The sequence below is a fragment of the Salvelinus alpinus genome, chromosome 8, assembly GCF_045679555.1.
Source record: "Salvelinus alpinus chromosome 8, SLU_Salpinus.1, whole genome shotgun sequence".
NCBI classification, from domain to species: domain Eukaryota; kingdom Metazoa; phylum Chordata; class Actinopteri; order Salmoniformes; family Salmonidae; genus Salvelinus; species Salvelinus alpinus.
This window is the reverse complement of record NC_092093.1, coordinates 68,418,738-68,442,667: the sequence shown is the minus strand read 5'-3', so window position 1 is coordinate 68,442,667 and position 23,930 is coordinate 68,418,738. Positions and strand designations below refer to the sequence as shown.

The following is a 23,930-nucleotide window of genomic DNA, read 5'->3' as shown; positions in this document are numbered from 1 at the left end:
GAGAGAGAGCAGAGGGAGAGGAGAGATGGTAAGAGGAGAGATGGGAAGAGAGAGACCAGAGGGAGAGAGAGCAGCGGGAGAGAGAGCAGAGGGAGAGGAGAGATGGGGAAAGATGGAGAGACCAGAGGGAGAGGAGAGATGGGGAGAAGCGTGTATGTTATAACTTTCCTAAATTTCTCTCTTCACTTTAAAACAAGAAACACCCATTAAATGGGGTCATTATTTGGGTATTAATTAAATTGACTACATTTTAATGAACAGGATTTAGGCACAAATACAAACAGATGCAAATTTCGTTAGCGGTGATGAGCAACAGAAAATCATCCATTATTTATTAGTCCCGTCAGTCATGTTTTTGCATTTTTCATCAGAACAAATATTCCCATTTGAACAGAACAGAGCAGCACAAGGCCAATTTGGGGCAGAATCAACACATTTCTTCATCAAATATATGCTCTGTGTTTCTCCAACAGTCACTCAGAGCTGTGTGAACAAACAGGCCTGTCCAAAGTCTAACAGTAGGAATGGAAGGGCAACAGGAGCAGGATGGTCAGTGTGTGTGTGCTCACATACATTATACATGGGCAGACAGGCCCTGTCTGTTCATACAACAGACTGAATCTCACTCATCATCATCTTGTCTTTCCAGTGCATCTTCCATCGTCACCCAGAGTATCTTAAGCAAAGAAACTTTGCTCAGTTAAAGGGTCCCTCTGAGACCCTTTGTGTGTGTGTATTTCTGAATGTCTGTCCGTGTTTGTGTGTGTGTGTGTGCATGTGTAAATGTCAATTTTTCTGTAGACACTGTGTATTGAAGTCCATTCACTGTGACCTTGAGTGTCACCAAAAGCTCACTTTACAAGTAAACACGTGTTGTGTGTGTCCCGTGACTGGATGTGACGCTATCATCTAGCGTGGACGTCAGTCATCTCCATCTGCACTTTGACAGCCTCCCCGACTTCCACTCCACACTTAGGACATGTCAGGTAGGCGTCGGCAATGGAGTGACTCTTGACGCAGTAGTAACAGAACACATGACCACAACCTACCATGTGAGGCATGGTAGGCCACTCCCCACACAGACCACACTCCTTCCACACCGCTGAGCCCTCTCTCACCCCCACCTCCACTCCCTCACCCACTCCTAGGGGGTAGAGCAGTGAATACATGGTTGTCTTGATCTTCCTCATGTTGACTAGAGGGAGGAGGAAGATGAGGAACTCAGCGAAGCCGTGCCACAGCAGCTCTCTATTCATGTACTGGAAGGCTGCATCCCGGACCGTCTGGGGCTTAGTGAACACCGCACGCATACCCAGGATCCTTTCTGTCAGAGATGGGTGGCGCCCCTTCCTCAGGAACACCAGGAAGTTGATCAGATTGGCTACCTGGGGAGATATCAGCGGCATGAGTAACAGCTAGCCCAGGGTTTCCCAAACTCAGTCCTCAGGACCCCAAGGGCTGCACGTTTTGCTTTTTACCCTAGCACTACACAGCCGATTCAAATGATCAATTAATCATCAAGCTTTGATTTTGATTTGTTTGAATCAGCTGTGTAGCGTTAGGGCAAAAAGCAAAACGTGCATGCCTTGGGGTCCCGAGGACAAAGTTTGGAAAACGCTAAGCTAGCCAATCAAAACTCAGAACTTTACTTTATGACCCTACCTGGGTAAGGCCGGTGATAAGAGAAAGAACTCGACGCAGTCCCAGACGCAGACCTCCATCAGCCGGGGGACTGCCGCCCAGCCCCAACCCCAGGGAGAGGAGCAAGCTGTGGGATCGCTCCGTCAGCCAGCGGGGGCCGACTGTCAGCAGGGCCAGGCCCAGCCTCTGTCTCCTGCTCAGGGCCCTGTAGCACTGGGATAGTGACAGCGTGTTGTGGTAACGGAGGTTCATCATAGACTGGCCCACCGTAGCACTGTTGGGGTAGACTGTGAACCTCCAGAGAAGGAGCTGGAGCAGGGCCTTGAGTTCAGGCTCCACGGGGGTGAGCAGGCCTGGGCGGAAGTGTTGGAAGCACTGGGAGAACTGGTTCCACACCAGCTGGTCCAGAGCAGAGTCCAGCTCAAAGGCATCCAGCTGGTTGATCCTCAAGACAGGAGTCTGAGGGTCTGGACCTGAACCTCCCTCTGGTGGGGGATGGGCTCCTCTGGTAGAAGCTGGAAAAGAAGAAGATGAAAATCAAACATTGTACTTGTAGGCTACATCACATACATACAGTATGCAATACAAGGATGTATCAAAGGTGCTCCACAGCAACATAGGCCTAATCCCCAAAGAAAGACTCTTTTGGCAAGAATAAACTGTCTTGGAAGGACGGAACCTTGAGAGGGACCAGATGTAAAGGGATACTTTGACATTTTGGCAATGAAGCCCTTTATGTACTTCCCTTGAGTCAGATGAACTCGTGGACACAATTTGAATGTCTCTGCATCCAGAATGAAGGAAGTTAGAGGTAGTTTTGCGAGCCAATGCTAAGTGCAATCTTAGTGCAATGACGATGTCTACAGGAACAGCTGGCATTCTAGCTGTCATATAGACGTCCAGTCTTTGCACTAACGCTAGCCAGCAACCTCCTTCAAACTGCAAACAAGAGACATAAAAAAGGTATCCCCGATTTCATCTGACTGAGGAAGTACAGTAGATAAAGGTCTGCATTGCCAAAATCTCAAAAGGAGAAGTTTGCTTTTTTACAACCAAATATTTTTTTGTTGTAAATGGCATGTTATAGAAAGGTCCAGATTTCACTTGTTTTTAAGAAACTTAACGCAACCAGCGATTCATTTCCTCATCCTCGTTGTGTAGTACAGGGCTTCTAAAAAAGGTTGCAAAAACACCCAAATACATCCTTTTAGAAACTGAAACGCAGTCATTATAGTGACGTAGGTCTTTAGAAGTTGTACACATGAAATTGTGTCATTTCAAACTTTAACTGGAATGTTGTATTCCATTTTGTGTGACTTGAGACATTTCCCCTATCCAGCTATTCCATTCTCTGTGTAGCCTGCTGCTACAGGTAATTGCCAAAATGAAGGAAACACAAACATAATGTGTCTTAATAAGGCGTTGGGCCACCACATGGCGCCAGAACAGCTTCATTGCACCTTGGCATAGATTCTATATGAATTAATTACATTTTATATTTGTGTCAGATCGCCAATTGGCAACCCATCCTTTATGGGATTAATTGGCACAAACAACCATTACAATAATTCACTGTGGTAATTAAATTATCATTGATCTTCCGGTGTTCTCTACATAGCTACTATCATGCTAGGCATAAAGAGTGAAAAACAATTCCATAAAAAAATCTAAATGAACACATAACAGTAAATAAGGTTATCCAAACAATACTTACATCCCTAGAGCAGTACAATAACACATACATACATACATACATCTGAAGTCGGAAGTTTACATACACTTAGGTCGTTTTTCAACCAGTCCACAAATTTCTTGTTAACAAACTATAGTTTTGGCAAGTCGGTTAGGACATCTACTTTGTGCATGACACAAGTCATTTTTCCAACAATTGTTGGAAAATTTGTGGGCAGAACTGAAAAAGCGTGTGCAAGCAAGGAGGCCTACAAACCTGACTCCGTTACACAAGCTCTATCAGGAGGAATGGGCCAAAATTCCCCCAATTTATTGTGGGATGCTTGTGGAAGGCTACCTGAAACGTGTTAAACAATTTAAAGCCAATGCTACCAAATACTAATTGAGTGTATGTAAACTTCTGACCCACTGGGAATGTGATGAAAGAAATAAAAGCTGAAATAAATCACTCTATTACTCTGACATTTCACATTCTTTAAAAAAAGGGAATTTTTAGGGAATTTAGGGAATTTTTACTAGGATTAAATGTCAGGAATTGTGAAAAACTGAGTTTAAATGTATTTGGCTAAGGTGTATGTTAACCTCCGACTTCAACTGTATATCACAACATATTATTCGTTTTTTAAGTAACTCATGCTAGAAAAGGTTGGAGACAATTGTACATACATACACTACAGTTCAGAAGTTTGGGGTCACTTAGAAATGTCCTTGTTTTTGAAAGAAAAGCAAATTTTTTGTCCATTAAAATAACATCAAATTGATCAGAAATAGTGTAGATATTGTTAATGTTGTAAATGACTACTGTAGCTGGAAACAGCATATTGTTTATGGAATATCTACACAGGCGTAGAGGCCCATTAACAGCAACCATCACTCCTGTGTTTCAATGGCACGTTGTGTTAGCTAATCCAAGTGTATCATTTTAAAAGGCTAATTGATCATTAGAAAACCCTTTTGTAATTATGTTAGGCTAGCTGAAAACTGTTGTTCTGATTAAAGAAGCAATAAAACTGGCCTTCTTTAGACTAGTTGGGTATTTGGAGCTTCAGCATTTGTGGGTTCTATTACAGGCTCAAAATGTCCAGAAATAAAGTTATTTCTTCTGAAACTCGTCAGTCTATTCTTGTTCTGAGAAATGAAGGCTATTCCATGCGAGAAACTGCCAAGAAACTGAAGATCTGGTACAACACTGTGTACTATTCCCTTCACAGAACAGCGCAACCTGTCTCTAACCAGAATAGGACCAGAACCAGAATAGGAGTGGGTGCACAGTGCACAACTGAGCAAGAGGACAAGTATATTAGATTGTCTAGTTTGAGAAACAGACACCTCACATGTCCTCAACTGGCAGCTTCATTAAATAGTACCCGCAAAACACCAGTCTCAATTAGAGGTCGACCAATTAATCGGAATGGCCGATTAATTAGTACCGATTTCAAGTTTTCATAACAATCGGTAATTGGTATTTTTGGACACCGATTTGACGATTTTTAAAAAATTTATTTTTTTATCACCGTTATTTTACTAGGCAATTTAGTTAAGGACACATTCTTATTTTCAATGACGGCCTAGGAACGGTGGGTTAACTGCCTTGTTCAGGGGCAGAACAACAGATTTTTACCTTGTCAGCTCGGAGATTCGTCTTTGCAATCTTCCGGTTACTAGTCCAACGCTCTAACCACCTGCCTTACATTGCACTCCACGAGGAGCCTGCGTGGCAGGCTGACTACCTGTTACGCGAGGGCAGCAAGAAGCCAAGGTAAGTTGCTAGCTAGCATTAAACTTATCTTATAAAAACAATCAATCAATCTTAACATAATCACTAGTTAACTACAAATGGTTGATGATATTACTAGTTTATCTAGCGTGTCCTGCGTTGCATATAATCGATGCGCCTACTTCGACAAATGGTGATGATTTAACAAGCGCATTTGCAAAAAAAGCACCGTCATTGCACCAATGTACCTAACCATAAACAACAATGCCTTTCTTTAAAATCAATACACAAGTATATATTTTTAAACCTGCATATTTAGTTAATATTGCCTGCTAACATGAATTTCTTATAATTAGGGAAATTGTGTCACTTCTCTTGCGTTCCATGCAAGCAGTCAGGGTATATGCAGCAGTTTGTGCTCATTGCGAACTGTGTGAAGTCCATTTATTCCTAACAAAGGCAGTAATTAATTTGCCAGAATTATGACATAACATTGAAGGTTGTACAATGTAACAGCAATATTTAGACTTAGGGATGCCATTCGTTAGATAAAATACGGAACGGTTCCGTATTTCACTGAAAGAATAAACGTTTTGTTTTCGAAATGATAGTTTCCGGATTCGACCATTTTAATGACCAAAGGCTCGTATTTCTGTGTGTTATTATGTTATAATTAAGTCTATGATTTGATAGAGCAGTCTGACTGAGCAGTGGTAGGCAGCAGCAGGCTCTTAAGCATTCATTCAAACAGCACTTTCGTGCGATACTAAAGTGCCTATAAGAACATCCAATAGTCAAAGGTATATGAAATACAAATCGTATAGAGAGAAATAGTCCTATAATTCCTATAATAACTACAACCTAAAACTTCTTACCTGGGAATATTGAAGACTCATGTTAAAAAGGAACCACCAGCTTTCATATGTTCTCATGTTCTGAGCAAGGAACTTAAACGTTAGCTTTTTTAAATTTTTATTTTACCTTCATTTAACCAGGTAGGCTAGTTGAGAACAAGTTCTCATTTGCAACTGCGACCTGGCCAAGATAAAGCATAGCAGTGTGAACAGACAACAACACAGAGTTACACATGGAGTAAACAATAAACAAGTCAATAACATGGTAGAAAAAAGAGAATCTATATACAATGTGTGCAAAAGGCATGAGGAGGTAGGCAATAAATCGAATAATTACAATTTAGCAGATTAACACTGGAGTGATAAATCATCAGATGATCATGTGCAAGTAGAGATACTGGTGTGCAAAAGAGCAGAAAAGTAAATAAATAAAAGCAGTATGGGGGGTGAGGTAGGTAAATTGGGTGGGCTATATACCGATGGACTATGTACAGCTGCAGCGATCGGTTAGCTGCTCGGATAGCAGATGTTTAAAGTTGTTGAGGGAGATAAAAGTCTCCAACTTCAGAGATTTTTGCAATTCGTTCCAGTCGCAGGCAACAGAGAACTGGAAGGAAAGGCGTCCAAATAAGGTTTTGGCTTTAGGGATGATCAGTGAGATACACCTGCTGGAGCACGTGCTACGGGTGGGTGTGGCCATCGTGACCAGTGAACCTAGATAAGGCGGCACTTTACCTAGCATAGCCTTGTAGATGACCTGGAGCCAGTGGGTCTGACGACGAACATGTAGCGAGGGCCAGCCGACTAGGGCATACAGGTCGCAGTGGTGGGTCATATAAGTAACTTTAGTAACAAAACGGATGGCACTGTGATAAACTGCATCCAGTTTGCTGAGTAGAGTATTGGAAGCTATTTTGTAGATGACATCGCCGAAGTCGAGGATCGGTAGGATAGTCAGTTTTACTAGGGTAAGTTTGGCGGCGTGAGTGAAGGAGGCTTTGTTGCGAAATAGAAAGCCGACTCTAGATTTGATTTTGGATTGGAGATGTTTGATATGAGTCTGGAAGGAGAGTTTGCAGTCTAGCCAGACACCTAGGTACTTATAGATGTCCACATATTCTAGGTCGGAACCATCCAGGGTGGTGATGCTAGTCGGGCGTGCGGGTGCAGGCAGCGAACGGTAGAAAAGCATGCATTTGGTTTTACTAGCGTTTAAGAGCAGTTGGAGGCCACAGAAGGAGTGTTGTATGGCATTGAAGCTCGTTTGGAAGTTAGTTAACACAGTGTCCAAGGAAGGGCCAGAAGTATACAGAATGGTGTCGTCTGCGTAGAGGTGGATCAGGGAATCGCCCGCAGCAAGAGCAACATCATTGATATATACAGAGAAAAGAGTCGGCCCGAGAATTGAACCCTGAGGTACCCCCATAGAGACTGCCAGAGGACCGGAGAGCATGCCCTCCGATTTGACACACTGAACTCTGTCTGCAAAGTAGTTGGTGAACCAGGCAAGGCAGTCATTAGAAAAACCGAGGCTACTGAGTCTGCCAATATGAATATGGTGATTGACAGAGTCGAAAGCCTTGGCCAGGTCGATGAAGACGGCTGCACAGTACTGTCTTTTATCGATGGCGGTTATGATATCGTTTAGTACCTTGAGCGTGGCTGAGGTGCACCCGTGACCGGCTCGGAATCCGGATTGCACAGCGGAGAAGGTACGGTGGGATTCGAGATGGTCAGTGATCTGTTTGTTGACTTGGCTTTCGAAGACCTTAGATAGGCAGGGCAGGATGGATATAGGTCTGTAACAGTTTGGGTCCAGGGTGTCTCCCCCTTTGAAGAGGGGGATGACCGCGGCAGCTTTCCAATCCTTGGGGATCTCAGATGATACGAAGGAGAGGTTGAACAGGCTGGTAATAGGGGGTGCGACAATAGCGGCGGACAGTTTCAGAAATAGGGGGTCCAGATTGTCAAGCCCAGCTGATTTGTATGGGTCCAGGTTTTCCAGCTCTTTCAGAACATCTGCTATCTGGATTTGGGTAAAGGAGAAGCTGGGGAGGCTTGGGCGAGTAGCAGCTGTTGGCCAAGGTTGGAGTCGCCAGGAGGAAGGCATGGCCAGCCGTTGAGAAATGCTTGTTGAAGTTTTCGATTATCACGGATTTATCGGTGGTGACCGTGTTACCTAGCCTCAGTGCAGTGGGCAGCTGGGAGGAGGTGCTCTTGTTCTCCATGGACTTTACAGTATCCCAGAACTTTTTGGAGTTAGAGCTACAGGATGCAAATTTCTGCTTGAAAAAGCTGGCCTTTGCTTTCCTGACTGACTGCGTGTATTGGTTCCTGACTTCCCTGAACAGTTGCATATCGCGGGGGCTCTTCGATGCTATTGCAGTTCGCCACAGGATGTTTTTGTGCTGGTCGAGGGCAGTCAGGTCTGGAGTGAACCAAGGGCTATATCTGTTCTTAGTTCTGCATTTTTTGAACGGAGCATGCTTGTCTAATATGGTGAGGAAGTAACTTTTAAAGAATGACCAGGCATCCTCAACTGACGGGATGAGGTCAATATCCTTCCAGGGTACCCGGGCCAGGTCGATTAGAAAGGCCTGCTAGCAGAAGTGTTTTAGGGAGCGTTTGACAGTGATGAGGGGTGGTCGTTTGACCGCGGACCCGTAGCGGATACAGGCAATGAGGCAGTGATCGCTGAGATCTTGATTGAAGACAGCAGAGGTGTATTTGGAGGGCAAGTTGGTCAGGATAATGTCTATTAGGGTGCCCATGTTTACGGATTTAAGGTTGTACCTGGTGGGTTCCTTGATGATTTGTGTGAGATTGAGGGCATCTAGCTTAGATTGTAGGACTGCCGGGGTGTTAAGCATATCCCAGTTTAGGTCACCTAACAGAACAAACTCTAAAGCTAGATGGGGAGCGATCAATTCACAGTTGGTGTCCAGGGCACAGCTGGTAGCTGAGGGGGGTCGGTAGCAGGCGGCAACAGTGAGAGACTTATTTCTGGAGAGATTCATTTTTAAAATTAGAAGTTCGAACTGTTTGGGCATAGACCTGGAAAGTATGACAGAACTTTGCAGGCTAACTCCTCCCCCTTTGGCAGTTCTATCTTGACGGAAAGTGTTATAGTTGGGTATGGCAATCTCAGAATTTTTGGTGGCCTTCCTAAGCCAGGATTCAGACACGGCAAGGACATCAGGGTTGGCAGAGTGTGCTAAAGCGGTGAGTAAGACAAACTTAGGGAGGAGGCTTCTGATGTTGACATGCATGAGGCCAAGGCTTTTTCAATCACAGAAGTCAACAAATGAGGGTGCCTGGAGACTTGCAGGGCCTGGGTTTACCTCCACATCACCCGAGGAACAGAGGAGTAGTAGGATGAGGGTGCGGCTAAAAGCTATCAAAACTGGTCGCCTAGAGCGTTGGGGACAAGGAATAAAAGGAGCAGATTTATGGGCGTGGTAGAATAGATTCTGGGCATAATGTGCAGACAGGGGTATGGTGGGGCACGGATACAGCGGAGGCAAGCCCAGGCACTGGGTGATGATAAGAGAGGTTGTATCTCTGGACATGCTGGTCTCAATGGGTGAGGTCACCGCATGTGTGGGAGGTGGGACAAAGGAGGTATCAGAGGTACGGAGAGTGGAACTACGGGGTCCATTGCAAACCAAAACAATGATAACTAGCCTGAACAACAGTATACAAGGCATATTGATATTTGAGAGAGACATACAGTAAGGCATAAAGTGATTGCAGGTCTTGATTGGGAGAGCTAGCTAAAACAACAGGTGAGATAACAGCAGCTAGTCAGCTAACACAGCAACAGCAGGTAAAAATGGCGACGACTAGGCAGAGAGGGTCGGATTAACTACACACAGAGCCTGAGTTAAAACACAGAGCCGACAGATAAAACACAAATAAACAGAATGGAATACCGTGAATTAATGGACAGTCCGGCAGGCATCAGCTATGTAGCCAAGTGATCATAGTGTCCAGGGGGCAGCCGTAGATGGAGCAGGGAAGCCGCCACTACGCTAGCACGCGGCGTTTAAAGTTAGTAGCCCGGGGGGTGGTCTGCTCAGACGGAGGGGGTCTGCTCAGACGGAGGCCGGTTGAGGGCACAGCGGATGGGGTATTCGTCTGCAGACCAGACGTGGTCGTGTCGACAGAGAATCCAAGCCGGATGGCGATGGCGAAAGAGGTATTGTAGAATTGTGTTTGCTAGCTGGTGCTAGCTTCGTGGCAGTGGCGTTAGCTGCAAGCTAGCTGTGAGGATCAGAAGTAGTGGCTCAGGGATTACGGCAGGAATCCGGCGTTGTTGTGGAGAGACAGTCCGATGCTGGTAAATTGGTGAGTAATATCCAGGCTAAGAACAGGGCTGGTGTCTGTGCAGAAGGTAAAAGCTGCTAGCAGCGGCTAAAAATGACTATATAGCTTGTAGCTGATTAGCTACTGGGGGTTCTTGAATGTGTTCCAAAGTTAAAAAATAATAGCGATTCCGTATCACATTGGGTGAGGTAGGTTACCGGAAGGTATAATCGAATAAAAAATCGAAAAGAGATAGAATTTTTTTTATTTTTATATATACAAGAAATACGAAACATACAAACGTACACGAGAGGACGAAACAAACACGTCTACACTGCTACGCCATCTTGGAAAACCAAGACCATTGACCATTTACATGCACATATTGCACTTTTACTTTCTTCTCCAATACTTTGTTTTTACATTATTTAAACCAAATTGAACATGTTTCATTATTTATTTGAGGCTAAATGGATTTTATTAATGTATTATATTAAGTTAAAATAAGTGTTCATTCAGTATTGTTGTAATTGTCATTATTACGAATAAATAAAAATCGTCCGATTAATCGGTATCGTCTTTTTTTGGTCCTCCAATAATCGGTATCGGCGTTGAAAAATCATAAATCGGTCGACCTCTAGTCTCAACGTCAACAGTGAAGAGGCGACTCCGGGATGCTGGCCAACTCTAGGCAGAGTTGCAAAGAAAAAGCCATATCTCAGACTGGCCAATAAAAATAAAAGATTAAGATGGGCAAAAGAACACAGACACTGGACAGAGGAAATGTCTAAGGAAATTTGCATGCCTCAGCTCGAGTCACAACAAAATGGAATACAACATTGCAGATAAAGTTCGGAATGACAACATCATGGGTCTGTACTACACAGAAACTTTCACGTCCAAGGTGGCTTAGCAGTTCAGACGTCTTTTTCTGTTCATTATTGTTCGTGTCCTGTATATATATATATTTACACCTTTCTTCGCATATCTTTTATCTATTTTATTATCCAAGAACTCAACTACAAAAGCTTTCCTGCAAAAGCTTTCCTGCAACCCGCTTCACCAATTACAAAAAGTATTATTTACCTCAATCTGAAAATCCATCAAGGGAGCTAGCCAGGGGCTAATTCAGAAGCTAGCCTGAAAGCTAACCAGAAGCTACTCCGATAGCTAGCCAGAAGCTAATCTGTAGCTGCCCCGAAATTAGCCGGTTTGCTGGCTAGCGTTGGTGTTTCAGCTGCCCACGTTTAGTGGTCATCAGCTATTCCTTTAGCTCGATAATCTACCGGCACTTTTGTGCAACGCGACTCGGACCGGAGCATTCCGGGACTCTTTTTCTCTCAGTTTCCCCGGATTCCAGCCGCAGGCTCTGGACACTTGCACCTTGATTTCGCAGCTAGCTAGCTGCAAACCGTGTGACTATTGGCTTACGTCGACCCCGGAGCAAACTCAAATCATTCTGGAGCTAGCCAGCTGAGGAGTTCCATCACCATCCGGACCCGTTTCTTTTGTTGCTGCTGCAGATACGGAACCCCACCGGGCCTTCACGACTGACTGCCGCGACTGACTGCCGACGTTATCTGCCCGAGGGATTTATCCAACTGGCACCTCCGTCCCGACGTTACCTGAACGCTCATCTGAGGCCCGCTAATCGTTAGCTGTCTTATCGGCTGCTATTTGAACAAGTATATTGGACAACTATTATTATTATTATTATTTATTTATTTTATTTTTTCCTTGGGTCACTATATCTATTTTGCCAATTTGGATTGATCCCCTCTACCACACGGAACCCCACTACACGGAACCCCACTAACCTACCGACGGAAACGCACGAGGTATCTACAAACAGACCTCCATCCTATGCTGCTACCGATAGCCATATACCCGGCCAGCTGTCTGGATCGCCACGACCCCAACCAACCTCTACTCACTGGACCCTTATTGATCACTCGATTAGCATGCCTCTCCTTAATGTAAATATGCCTTGTCCATTGCTGTTCTGGTTAGTGTTTATTGGCTTATTTCACTGTAGAGATTCTAGCCCTGCTCTCTATACCATATCCAACCTCTCAGTTCCACCACCCACATATGCGATGACATCACCTGGTTTCAATGATGTTTCTAGAGACAATATCTCTCTCATCATCACTCAATACCTAGGTTTACCTCCACTGTATTCACATCCTACCATACCTTTGTCTGTACATTATTCCTTTAAACTATTTTATCGCCCCCAGAAACCTCCTTTTACTCTCTGCTCTAGTAGCTCTAGGCGACCAATTCTCATAGCTTTTAGCCGTACCCTTATCCTACTCCTCCTCTGTTCCTCTGGTGATGTAGAGGTGAATCCAGGCCCTGCAGTACCTGGCTCCACTCCTATTCCCCAGGCGCTCTCTTTTGATGACTTCTGTAACCGTAATAGCCTTGGCTTCATGCATGTTAACATTAGAAGCCTCCTCCCTAAGTTTGTTTTGTTCACTGCTTTAGCACACTCTGCCAACCCGGATGTTTTAGCCGTGTCTGAATCCTGGCTTAGAAAGACCACCAAAAATTCAGACATTTTCATCCCCAATTACAAGATTTTCAGACAAGATAGAACGGCCAAAGGGGGCGGTGTTGCAATCTACTGCAAAGACTGCCTGCAGAGTTCTGTTATACTATCCAGGTCTGTTCCCAAACAATTTGAACTTCTACTTTTAAAAATCCACCTCTCTAAAAACAAGTCTCTCACCGTTGCCGCCTGCTATAGACCACCCTCTGCCCCCAGCTGTGCTCTGGACACTATATGTGAACTGATTGCCCCCCATCTATCTTCAGAGCTCGTGCTGCTAGGCGACCTAAATTTGAACATGCTCAACACCCCAGCCACCCTACAATCTAAGCTTGATGCCCTCAATCTCACACAAATTATCAATGAACCTACCAGGTACCACCCCAATTCCGTAAACACGGGTACCCTCATAGATATCATCCTAACAAACTTGCCCTCCAAATACACCTCTGCTGTTTTCAACCAAGATCTCAGCGATCACTGCCTCATTGCCTGCATCCGTAATGGGTCAGCGGTCAAACGACCTCCACTCATCACTGTCAAACGCTCCCTGAAACACTTCAGCGAGCAGGCCTTTCTAATCGACCTGGCCGGGGTATCCTGGAAGGATATTGATCTCATCCCGTCAGTAGAGGATGCCTGGTCATTTTTTTAAAATGCCTTCCTCACCATCTTGAATAAGCATGCCCCATTCAAGAAATTTAGAACCAGGAACAGATATAGCCCTTGGTTCTCTCCTGACCTGACTGCCCTTAACCAACAGAAAAACATCCTATGGCGTTCTGCATTAGCATCGAACAGCCCCCGTGATATGCAACTTTTCAGGGAAGCCAGAAACCAATATACACAGGCAGTTAGAACAGCCAAGGCTAGCTATTTCAAGCAGAAATTTGCTTCCTGCAACACAAATTCAAAAAAGTTCTGGGACACCGTAAAGTCCATGGAGAATAAGAACACCTCCTCCCAGCTTCCAACCGCTCTGAAGATAGGAAACACTGTCACCACCGACAAATCCACTATAATTGAGAATTTCAATAAGCATTTTTCTACGGCTGGCCATGCTTTCCACCTGGCTACCCCTACCCCGGACAACAGCACTGCCCTCCCCTCTGCTACTCGCCCAAGCCTTCCCCATTTCTCTTTCTCCCAAATACAGTCAGCTGATGTTCTAAATGAGCTGCAAAATCTGGACCCTTACAAATCAGCCGGGCTAGATAATCTGGACCCTTTCTTTCTAAAACTATCTGCTGAAATTGTTGCCACCCCTATTACTAGCCTCTTCAACCTCTCTTTCGTGTCGTCTGAGATCCCCAAAGATTGGAAAGCAGCTGCGGTTATCCCCCTCTTCAAAGGGGGGGACACCCTTGACCCTAACTGCTACAGACCTATATCTATCCTACCCTGCCTTTCTAAGGTCTTCGAAAGCCAAGTCAACAAACAGATTACCGACCATTTCGAATCCCACCACACCTTCTCCGCAATGCAATCTGGTTTCAGAGCTGGTCATGGGTGCACCTCAGCCACGCTCAAGGTCATAAACGATATCGTAACCGCCATCGATAGGAAACAATACTGTGCAGCCGTATTCATTGACCTGGCCAAGGCCTTTGACTCTGTCAATCACCACATCCTCATTGGCAGACTCGACAGCCTTGGTTTCTCTAATGATTGCCTCGCCTGGTTCACCAACTACTTCTCTGATCGAGTTCAGTGTGTCAAATCGGAGGGTCTGTTGTCCGGGCCTCTGGCAGTCTCTATGGGGGTGCCACAGGGTTCAATTCTTGGACCGACTCTCTTCTCTGTTTACATCAATGATGTCGCTCTTGCTGCTGGTGATTCTCTGATCCACCTCTACGCAGACGACACTATTCTGTATACTTCTGGCCCTTCTTTTGACACTGTGTTAACAACCCTCCAGACGAGCTTCAATGCCATACAACTCTCCTTCCGTGGCCTCCAACTGCTCCTAAATACAAGTAAAACCAAATGCATGCTCTTCAACCGATCGCTGCCTGCTCCTGCCCGCCTGTCCAACATCACTACTTTGGACGGCTCTGACTTAGAATATGTGGACACCTACAAATACCTAGGTGTCTGGTTAGACTGTAAACTCTCCTTCCAGACTCACATCAAACATCTCCAATCCAAAGTCAAATCTAGAATTGGCTTCCTATTCCGCAACAAAGCATCCTTTACTCATGCTGCCAAACATACCCTTGTAAAACTGACCATCCTACCAATCCTCGACTTCGGTGATGTCATTTACAAAATAGCCTCCAAAACCCTACTCAATAAATTGGATGCAGTCTATCACAGTGCCATCCGTTTTGTCACCAAAGCCCCATATACTACCCACCACTGCGACCTGTACACTCTCGTTGGCTGGCCCTCGCTTCATACTCGTCGCCAAACCCACTGGTTCCAGGTCATCTACAAGACCCTGCTAGGTAAAGTCCCCCCTTATCTCAGCTCGCTGGTCACCATAGCAGCACCTACCTGTAGCACGCGCTCCAGCAGGTATATCTCTCTAGTCACCCCCAAAACCAATTCTTCCTTTGGACGCCTCTCCTTCCAGTTCTCTGCTGCCAATGACTGGAACGAACTACAAAAATCTCTGAAACTGGAAACACCTATCTCCCTCACTAGCTTTAAGCACCAGCTGTCAGAGCAGCTCATAGATTACTGCACCTGTACATAACCCATCTACAATTTAGCCCAAACAACTACCTCTTTACCTACTGTATTTATTTATTAATTTATTTTGCTCCTTTGCACCCCATTATTTCTGTCTCTACTTTGCACTTTCTTCCACTGCAAACCAACCATTCCATTGTTTTTTTAGTTTTTATTTTACTTGCTGTGTTGTACTCACTTCGCCTCCATGGCCTTTTATATTTTTATTTATTTATACATATATTTGTTTGCCTTCACCTCCCTTATCTCACCTCACTTGCTCACATTGTATATAGACTTATTTTTTTTTCACTGTATTATTGACTATATGTTTGTTTTACTCCATGTGTAACTATGTGTTGTTGTATGTGTCGAACTGCTTTGCTTTATCTTGGCCAGGTCGCAATTGTAAATGAGAACGTGTTCTCAATTTGCCTACCTGGTTAAATAAAGGTTAAATAAAACATTTTTAAAAAAAAATGTGTATAACATGTAAAGACCTACATCACTATACTGACAGCGTTTCAATTTCTAAGAGGACGTATTTGTGTGTTTTTGGATCCTTTTTCAGAGCCCCTTTACTGCCACAACGAGGATGAGGATTTAAATCACTGGTTGGGGGGGGGGAAATTGCAACAAGTGAAATTGCAACAACAAAAAAGTGTCTGGACCCTTCTATAACATGCCATTTACATTACAAATGTAGATTTGGTTGTAAAAAAGCTAAATTCTCCTTTAAGATGAGAAGTCCATCCTATTTTGCATTTTTATAGTGGATCTGAAATCACTTTTCACATGTAAAACCCATCCTAAATGTGGCCTTTGAGCGTTGCAATGCGGAGGCACATGGGGTCTTAAGATGCACACGGACACACACACACACACACGGTCTTAGCCGAGATAGGGGTGTGCGGAAGAATCACATCAACAGGGATTAGCCTAATGGCGCAGTCTTGGCTACACCGTAACCATCTGCCAATATGGAACTACTTCACTCCCCGGTGTACTCTAGATGAGATCCCACCACTGTGACGTCTGGATGACTCCTCACTGAGTGTGTCTGTGTGAGTCCATGTTTGTATCGTCCTTGGTTTATCTCTCCCCATCCAAATGAAATGGTTTAGAAATGAAAGGCCGAAGGAGAGAAAGAGAGAGAGAGAGACCTTTGTGCTGTGGTGAACAGGATTTGTTACGTGGCTTTAAGAGATTTCAGCTCTGGAATGGAAATATGGCAGCTTTGACTGAAGGGGTCAGTTGTGACATTTAGACCGAGTTACATTCTAATAAGCAGCACTGCGGTGCTTAGAGTTTATTTTGGTCCATAAGAACATCCTGCATTCATGATGTTTCAATAGACTTCAGATGATACAGTACCACCCAGTTACATTTAGAAATGAATGAAATGGGTGACATTTTAAAGGAAATAAGTCATTCAAGTTTAATTTAATTCATGACACTATTTACGAGTGCAGCATACAATGTCTATTATACGAAGTTTGAATTGGAATTTAATTTATAAAGTAGCCTAAAACTTACAAGAAAATAAGTAGGTGAATATCAAATAATTACATAAAGATTCTAATATATATAACCTAATTTGTTATGTCACATCATTTAGGTGACATAGCTAAGCATAATTGGTCCTTGGTAAATAATAATACATTTAATTTGTATAAGTGCTTTTCATTAGAATTATCTCAAAGCTTTACTGAGAAACAAATGAAGTAGTAGCCTCACGTTTGTATGCACTGCCTCAGTGTGGGCGTATGCACTGCCTCAGTGTGGGCGTATGCACTGCCTCAGTGTGGGCGTATGCACTGCCTCAGTGTGGGCGTATGCACTGCCTCAGTGTGGGCGTATGCACTGCCTCAGTGTGGGCGTATGCACTGCCTCAGTGTGGGCGTATGCACTGCCTCAGTGTGGGCGTATGCACTGCCTCAGTGTGGGCGTATGTGCATGCCTGCATGTGTGTGTGTGTCAATCAGGTAGGCAGGCAGGGGCATACGTAGATAATCCACAGGTCCACAGCGCCATATAGCCTCACAGTGCCAAGTGTGAGAAATATCCCCCTCTCTCCATCCCTTCCTCCTTCCCTCCCTCTTGGGAGAATCCCCTGGCCTGGTACTCCCTTCAACGCTGTTATTGAGCAGTTGACAAGTTATGAATGAAAATGTTTTATTTGGGAACACAGTATTGACAGCCGGCTATCAATAGTACTGTGGCTATTGTCAGGGGCTTGTCAATATTAATGTAATTATGATGTAAGAGGATGAGAGAGATGTTAGAGTCAGGCCACTGTAACATCTTCTAGACACACACACACACACACACATCAATAGCAGGATTACTATTGACAGCTACCCTCAGACTCTCAGCTATATGCCAAATACATAACAGCCCCACACTTCAGTCAATACTCTCTGCCTATAAAAATGAAGTAGTGAAAGGCTTTCACCACAGAACTGGAAATCTATGGCTCTTATGTAATGGTCAGAAGTCACCGATCAATGGGCAGTGGTTAGGCCTATTGTAAATAAAGGACATACACTTACAGAGGCACGAAAGAGCAAACACACACACACACAAAGATTATGTTCAGGCATTGAACAGGAGCCATCGACTTCATAATGGATCAACACAGGGAGAATGCCCTCTCCTGGAGCTGGTGAGTGAGTAGAGTGAGAGAGAGAGAGAGAGGACTGACTGACTGAGTGTGGGTTATTGCCTAAAGTTATCTACTATAGGCCTAGTTCTGAAATCAATACAAAACAAGTAAAAAGCTAGAAGCCTACACATTTCATGGGGTAAATGTAATGATGTTTAAATTCTATATTTAACATTGCTTCAAACAGCATTTTGGGGATATTTACAGATTTAGGGAAGTCTGAGGCCAAATGAATCATTACTAGGACAATGTCAATACACAACATATGGATATACTGCCACAACAACAACGCTAGCACAAAGGGTTAATATGGAGCACACCACTCCTGCACCATGACAAATAATAGGATAAAAACATGAGCGCTCGGCGGCATCCAAGCTGTAGTCTGCTGCTCAAATCAGGGCTTATGACAACTGGCGCAAAGTGACGAATGAGTGACAGATAAGATTGCGGCATATCAACTGTCACCCCCACCCCTAGGCAGCATCCTGTCGGCTACGATCTACTGATGGAAAAAGGGATAGGGAAAAAAAGAACAGAAAATACCAGAGTGAAAACAGATAAGCACAAACTGCTCAACGACAACACCCTGACCTTGAGTCTGTCTGGCTGTCACAACTGGACAGGACAGAACATTCCTGAAGCGAACATAGCAGCTCAGCTCGAATCAAGGCTATAAGGAATCAAGGGAATTTGGGAGGGTGGCTAGACTGTCATCTTGACCTTCAGTTTAGACATAGTGCCAGGGATGGCACCTTTAGGACAAGAGATAGAGAGGGAACGGGGGTGGGTGTCTTGATCCCCAAAGGACAGGACACATAATAGTGGTATTATCCCTATATTTTTCTGATCACTGAGGCATAATTATATTATTGCCTCCTTCAGATATAAAATGTCTAATATATGTATGCCTGGCTTTGTATATAAGCAATTTATTATGCATCAAACTCCTGGCTTAGACTCTCGTACACAAATACCAAGGCAGTTAGCTTTGCTTGTTAGCCTACATTCTGTGAACTAAAATATAAACTGTTACAATTGGCTCATCTACTGTGTGGAATATGCCTTTAGCTCTCACCCTACATTTCTCCTCTCATGTAAATGAATTTGTGTAAAAGGTCTGGAGAATGTAACCTTCCATTCTAAGCACTCAAACCTCTTTTATTCCTCTCTTTATTGCTCTTCTCTCTCTGGCCAGAGTGCTAGGCCTACTAATGTTTTCTCAATGAAAATTAATGAGAATGTCAGTTTTGGAACTTTTAAAAAGTGATGTCATGGCCATTACAGGTATGCTAAGATTAGCCAGGCGGTAAGAGGACTAATTGTTATGAGTCTGTTTCATAAAAAATGGATGCGTGTAAATGCACAGAGTGGTCCTAGACCCTGGCTCCCTCTCTCTCTTGTTGTGTGTGTGTTGCACTCAAATGCTTAATCAGGACTCCCCTACTCACCTAAGACTAGGGTTGCAAACTGACTAGGGTTGGAACTTTCAACAAATTCCCCGGATTTCCAGAAATCCTGGTTGGAGGATCCCGGATTTCCTGCTTATTCCCTCCTGATTCCGGGAATTTGGGAAAACCAGGGAATTTATTGAAAGTTTAATGAATTTTGCAACCCTCTACCTAACACCATAGAGAGCCAGAGGGCGAGGGGGGCCTAGTTAATGCCTGAAAAAAATATCACTTCTGCCTGACACAAAGATTTGTGCTCTGCTTAATCTGGTTTGCTCAGAACATAAATTATTTAGGAGAATTAATTGATTTTGTGAGTACAAAGGTGGAAGATACAAAGCTTGTATGAGTAATAAGTACAGCAGGGTTTGCAGGAAAACAACTTAAAAACTCATGAAACATTTAGGAGGCCAAGGAAGTGCATTGAATGGTGAAGCAAGAACAGTTAATGAATGAGACATTTTTTGTTGTGTCTGATGAAGTAATGCGCAACTGCCATGGCCTAACCTCATGCAAATAAAATGTGTAGCGTTAAGAATATTTGATCAACTAATGCAGGACAGAAGACAAACGATGATGTGCAAACTTTTGTTCTCATGTTTTATCAGTTGTACACAGCAATTAAAACGATTGAGCAAATGGAATGCTTAACATGCTAGAGTGCCAGACAGACCCTGGCTTGTGAAGACCCAAGCAATGCTTTTTTCTCTCTCTAAAGCGGACAAAGAATGCTGTTAAAAGATGTGCTCATGTCTGGAGCAGTCACTCATCACAGTAAAAATACTTCACAGAAACGTGCTGGCGTGATGAGTAGCCTAAACTCGTCTGAGGCCTGAAGGCTTGCGTTAGCTCCCCAAGCAAATGCCTAGGCTTTAGCTCAACAGGCAAACAGTGTTGAGGCTTTTAGGCTAGACGAACCAAGTTCAAACACAGTCTGTCAGACGACTACCCCTGCCGACATTTGAACTTTGGATTCATTACAAACATTCCTACTGAACAACCCTTTTAGAGGACAGGGCCTGAGTGTAGAGAGCTTTTTCAAATGAGTGCAGCAGACAAAGCTGTGTCCATGTTAATGCCTGTTAGAGAAATCTATAGCTGACCTCTTGACCTCTAGCTGAGATCACACCCCAGTTTAACTTCACAGATTCCCTTAAAAACCCACTCAATATGCTAAGTGTTCTCTCTCTCTCATCCAGTGTAATCATCTGCTCTAGATTCTCTTGATAACAACACTCATTCCTAGTTCTTAATTCGTAAAGTCTACACATATCAGCCATTTAACAAAAAACGCAAAGCTCCTCCATTTTGATAATAAGGCAAGAGCATTACGTGATAATCAGTCAGAGGATTAGGTTGGCACGAGGCAAAATTGCCAGCTACAGAGTAATTGTAAAAGAGAGATGGAATAAAAAAAATGAATAGAATAGAGGACGATGATTGAGGGGAGGGATGGAGTGAGTGGCCTCTTGAAAATCAATAAAATCATCTACTGTACAGAAATAATGACATCTCTTTCTCTCTCTCTGCTTTTAGACTGGCCTGGAGTGAGTTAAGCTTCAGGCTGAAATGGCAGTATAGCCTACTGCAATAATCAAATGTACAGTACACTAATTAATACCTATGGGGATAATTCCTGTTATAATATAGCCTATATACAGTATTCACTATATATACACAGTACCAGTCAGAAGTTTGGACACACCTACTCATTCAAGGGTTTGTCTTTATTTTTACTATTTTCTACATTGTAGAATAATAGTGATGAAAACAAAACTATGAAATAACACACATGGAATCATGTAGTAACCAAAAATATTTTATATGTCACATTCTTCAAAAGTAGCCACCCTTTACCTTGATGACAGCTTTGCACACTCTTGGCACTCTCAACCAGCTTCACCTGGAATGCTTTTCAACAGTCTTGAAGGAGTTCCCTCATATGCTGAGCACTTGTTGGCTGCTTTTCCTTGACACTGCGGTCCAACTTATCCCAAACCATCTCAATTGGGTTGAGGTCAGGTGATTGTGGAGGCCAGGTCATCTGATGCAGCAATCCATCACTCTCCTTCTTGGTCAAATAGCCCTTACACAGCCTGAAGGTGTGTTGAGTCATTGTCCTGCTGAAAAACAAATGATAGTCCCACTAAGTGCAAACCAGATGGGATGGCATATCGCTGCAAAATGCTGTGGTATCCATGCTGGTTAAGTGTGCCTTGAATTTGAAATAAATCACTGACAGTGTCACCAGCAAAGCACCCCCACACCATCACACCTCCTCCTCCATGCTTCACGGTGGGAACCACACATGCGGAGATCATCCGTTCACCTACTTTGCATCTCACAAAGACTCAGCGGTTGGAACCAAAAATCGCAAATTTGGACTCATCAGACCAAAGGACAGATTCCCACCGGTCTAATGTCCATTGCTCGTGTTTCTTGGCCCAAGCAAGTCTCTTCTTCTTATTGGTGTCCTTCAGTAGTGGTTTCTTTGCAGCAATTTGACCATGAAGGCCTGATTCACAGTCTCCTCTGAACAGTTGAAGTTGAGATGTGTCTGTTACTTGAACTCTGTGGAGCATTTATTTGGGCTGCAATTTCTGAGGCTGGTAACTAATGAACTCATCCTCTGCAGCAGAGGTAACTTTGGGTCTTCCTTTCCTGTGGCGGTCCTCATGAGAGACAGTTTCATCATAGCGCTTGATGGTTTTTGCAACTGCACTTGAAGAAACTTTCAAAGTTCTTGAAATTTTCCAGATTGATTGACCTTAAACTTATGATGGACTGTCATTTCTTTTTGCTTATTTGAGCTGTTCTTGCCATAATACTGACAATTAACAGGCACACCTGTTAATTGAAATGCATTCCAGGTGACTACCTCATGAAGCTGGTTGAGAGAATGCCAAGCTAGTGCAAAGATGTCATCAAGGCAAAGGGTGGCCACCTCATGAAGAATCTCAAATTTAAAATAACACTTTTTTTGCTTACTACATGATTCCATGTTATTTCATGGTTTTGATGCCGTCACTATTATTCTACAATGTAGAAAATAGTAAAAATAAAGAAAAACCCTAGAATGAGTAGGTGTGTCCAAACTTTTGACTGGTACTGTATATATATATATATGGTTGGATTAATATTGATATTCAAGTGGTGTTCTTATGATATTCAAGTAATGGGTATTAAGGTCATGATTAGTGAAGGGGGAAAATTGATACAGTTACATATTGTTATTTTTGACGATATATATCGTATTATATCTTTTTGACAATATCGCAATATTATTTTGCCGCTAGTTGGCTATACCTGCACCAAAACTCCAGTATTTTTCCTTCATAGCGTGTTCTCCATCTTCTCTTTAAATAGGGAGCCAATTAGTTTTCAGCACTTTTATTTCCACGACTGATCAAAACTCATTTATCATGGCTCTCTTGTCTTTCTGCAGCAGGCATATGGTGAACAATATGTTTTGAAAATCCAATCACAATACACATCCTATCGACACCTTGATAATATCTGGATCTTGATGTCCCTGGCAATTCCCAGCCCTAGTCATGATACAACTGCAGCTTGCTGTCAAAGTGAAACACGTCATTGGAATTTCTAGAAAACAAATGTAGTACACGTTTGTATTAATTACATCGATTGTTGCAGAACCTTTCCTCCGCTGCAAAACGTTTTGCAACAGAAACCGTTTACGCCAAAGGGGAGACGGTTTGCGTCGAAACGAGAGATTCTATTGGACAAATTCAGGTAAGTTCCTCCCCTTTCCTATATTTGCTTCCGTTTGGTTCTTAAACGGTTCCCATTGCGATACCTAATTTATACACACCAGGGATGTAATCATTAGTCCAAAGAGTAGCGTTTTGCAACGAAAACAATAGTTTATATTGGACAGATTCAGGTAGGTCCCCCGTTTCGTTCCTAGTGAATAGACCCCAGCTTGACCGCCATACTGTCATTTTGATAGTGTGCAGTAGATAGTATTTGAAAGCGACACAGCTCATCGATACTGAACTGTACATAATGCAAATCAAAGCACAGAAGACATGGCACATAAGGTAAACATTCCAACGAAGTAGCATATGCATTGCCCACTGTTTGCAATATATCTCGCGCAAATATATCGATTGCCGTTTAAATGTAATTGGAATATGCAGCTAATATAACTTGGCAATGCATTGTATTTCATATGACAAAAATATTGATATATATTTACCCATTGTTTTGCTTGAAATCGACCGTTTGTCACCTAGATGTGAAAGCACTCTTCATTTCCGGGTTGTCAACGCTAACCACTCCTCTAAAAGCGAACGGGCCAATCGACAAATGAGTGCGCAGCAGCAAGCAAGTTTAGCCAATTGCATTAGGTCGCTGA

At 43.5% G+C, this 23,930-nt stretch overlaps 1 protein-coding gene across 1 annotated transcript; it reads right to left on the bottom strand.

Moving 5' to 3' along the window:
- Positions 1-222: 222 nt before the first annotated feature.
- On the bottom strand, positions 223-23,911 carry pex2 (peroxisomal biogenesis factor 2). Its single transcript, XM_071414826.1, has 3 exons — positions 23,772-23,911; positions 1,663-2,156; positions 223-1,385 (listed from the first exon to the last, which is right to left on the bottom strand). The coding sequence occupies exons 1-3, from the start codon at positions 23,773-23,775 to the stop codon at positions 906-908; spliced, it is 978 nt and encodes a 325-aa protein (XP_071270927.1). The 5' UTR covers positions 23,776-23,911; the 3' UTR covers positions 223-905.
- Between the last annotated feature and the right edge of the window lie 19 nt (positions 23,912-23,930).

What these genes read in the sequence shown, in the direction of transcription:
- pex2 (XM_071414826.1), bottom strand. An exon ending in TTATCACCGGCCTTACCCAG is followed by an intron (nt 1,386 to 1,662) that starts GTAGGGTCATAA and finishes ATATCTCCCCAG; the next exon opens with GTAGCCAATCTGATCAACTT.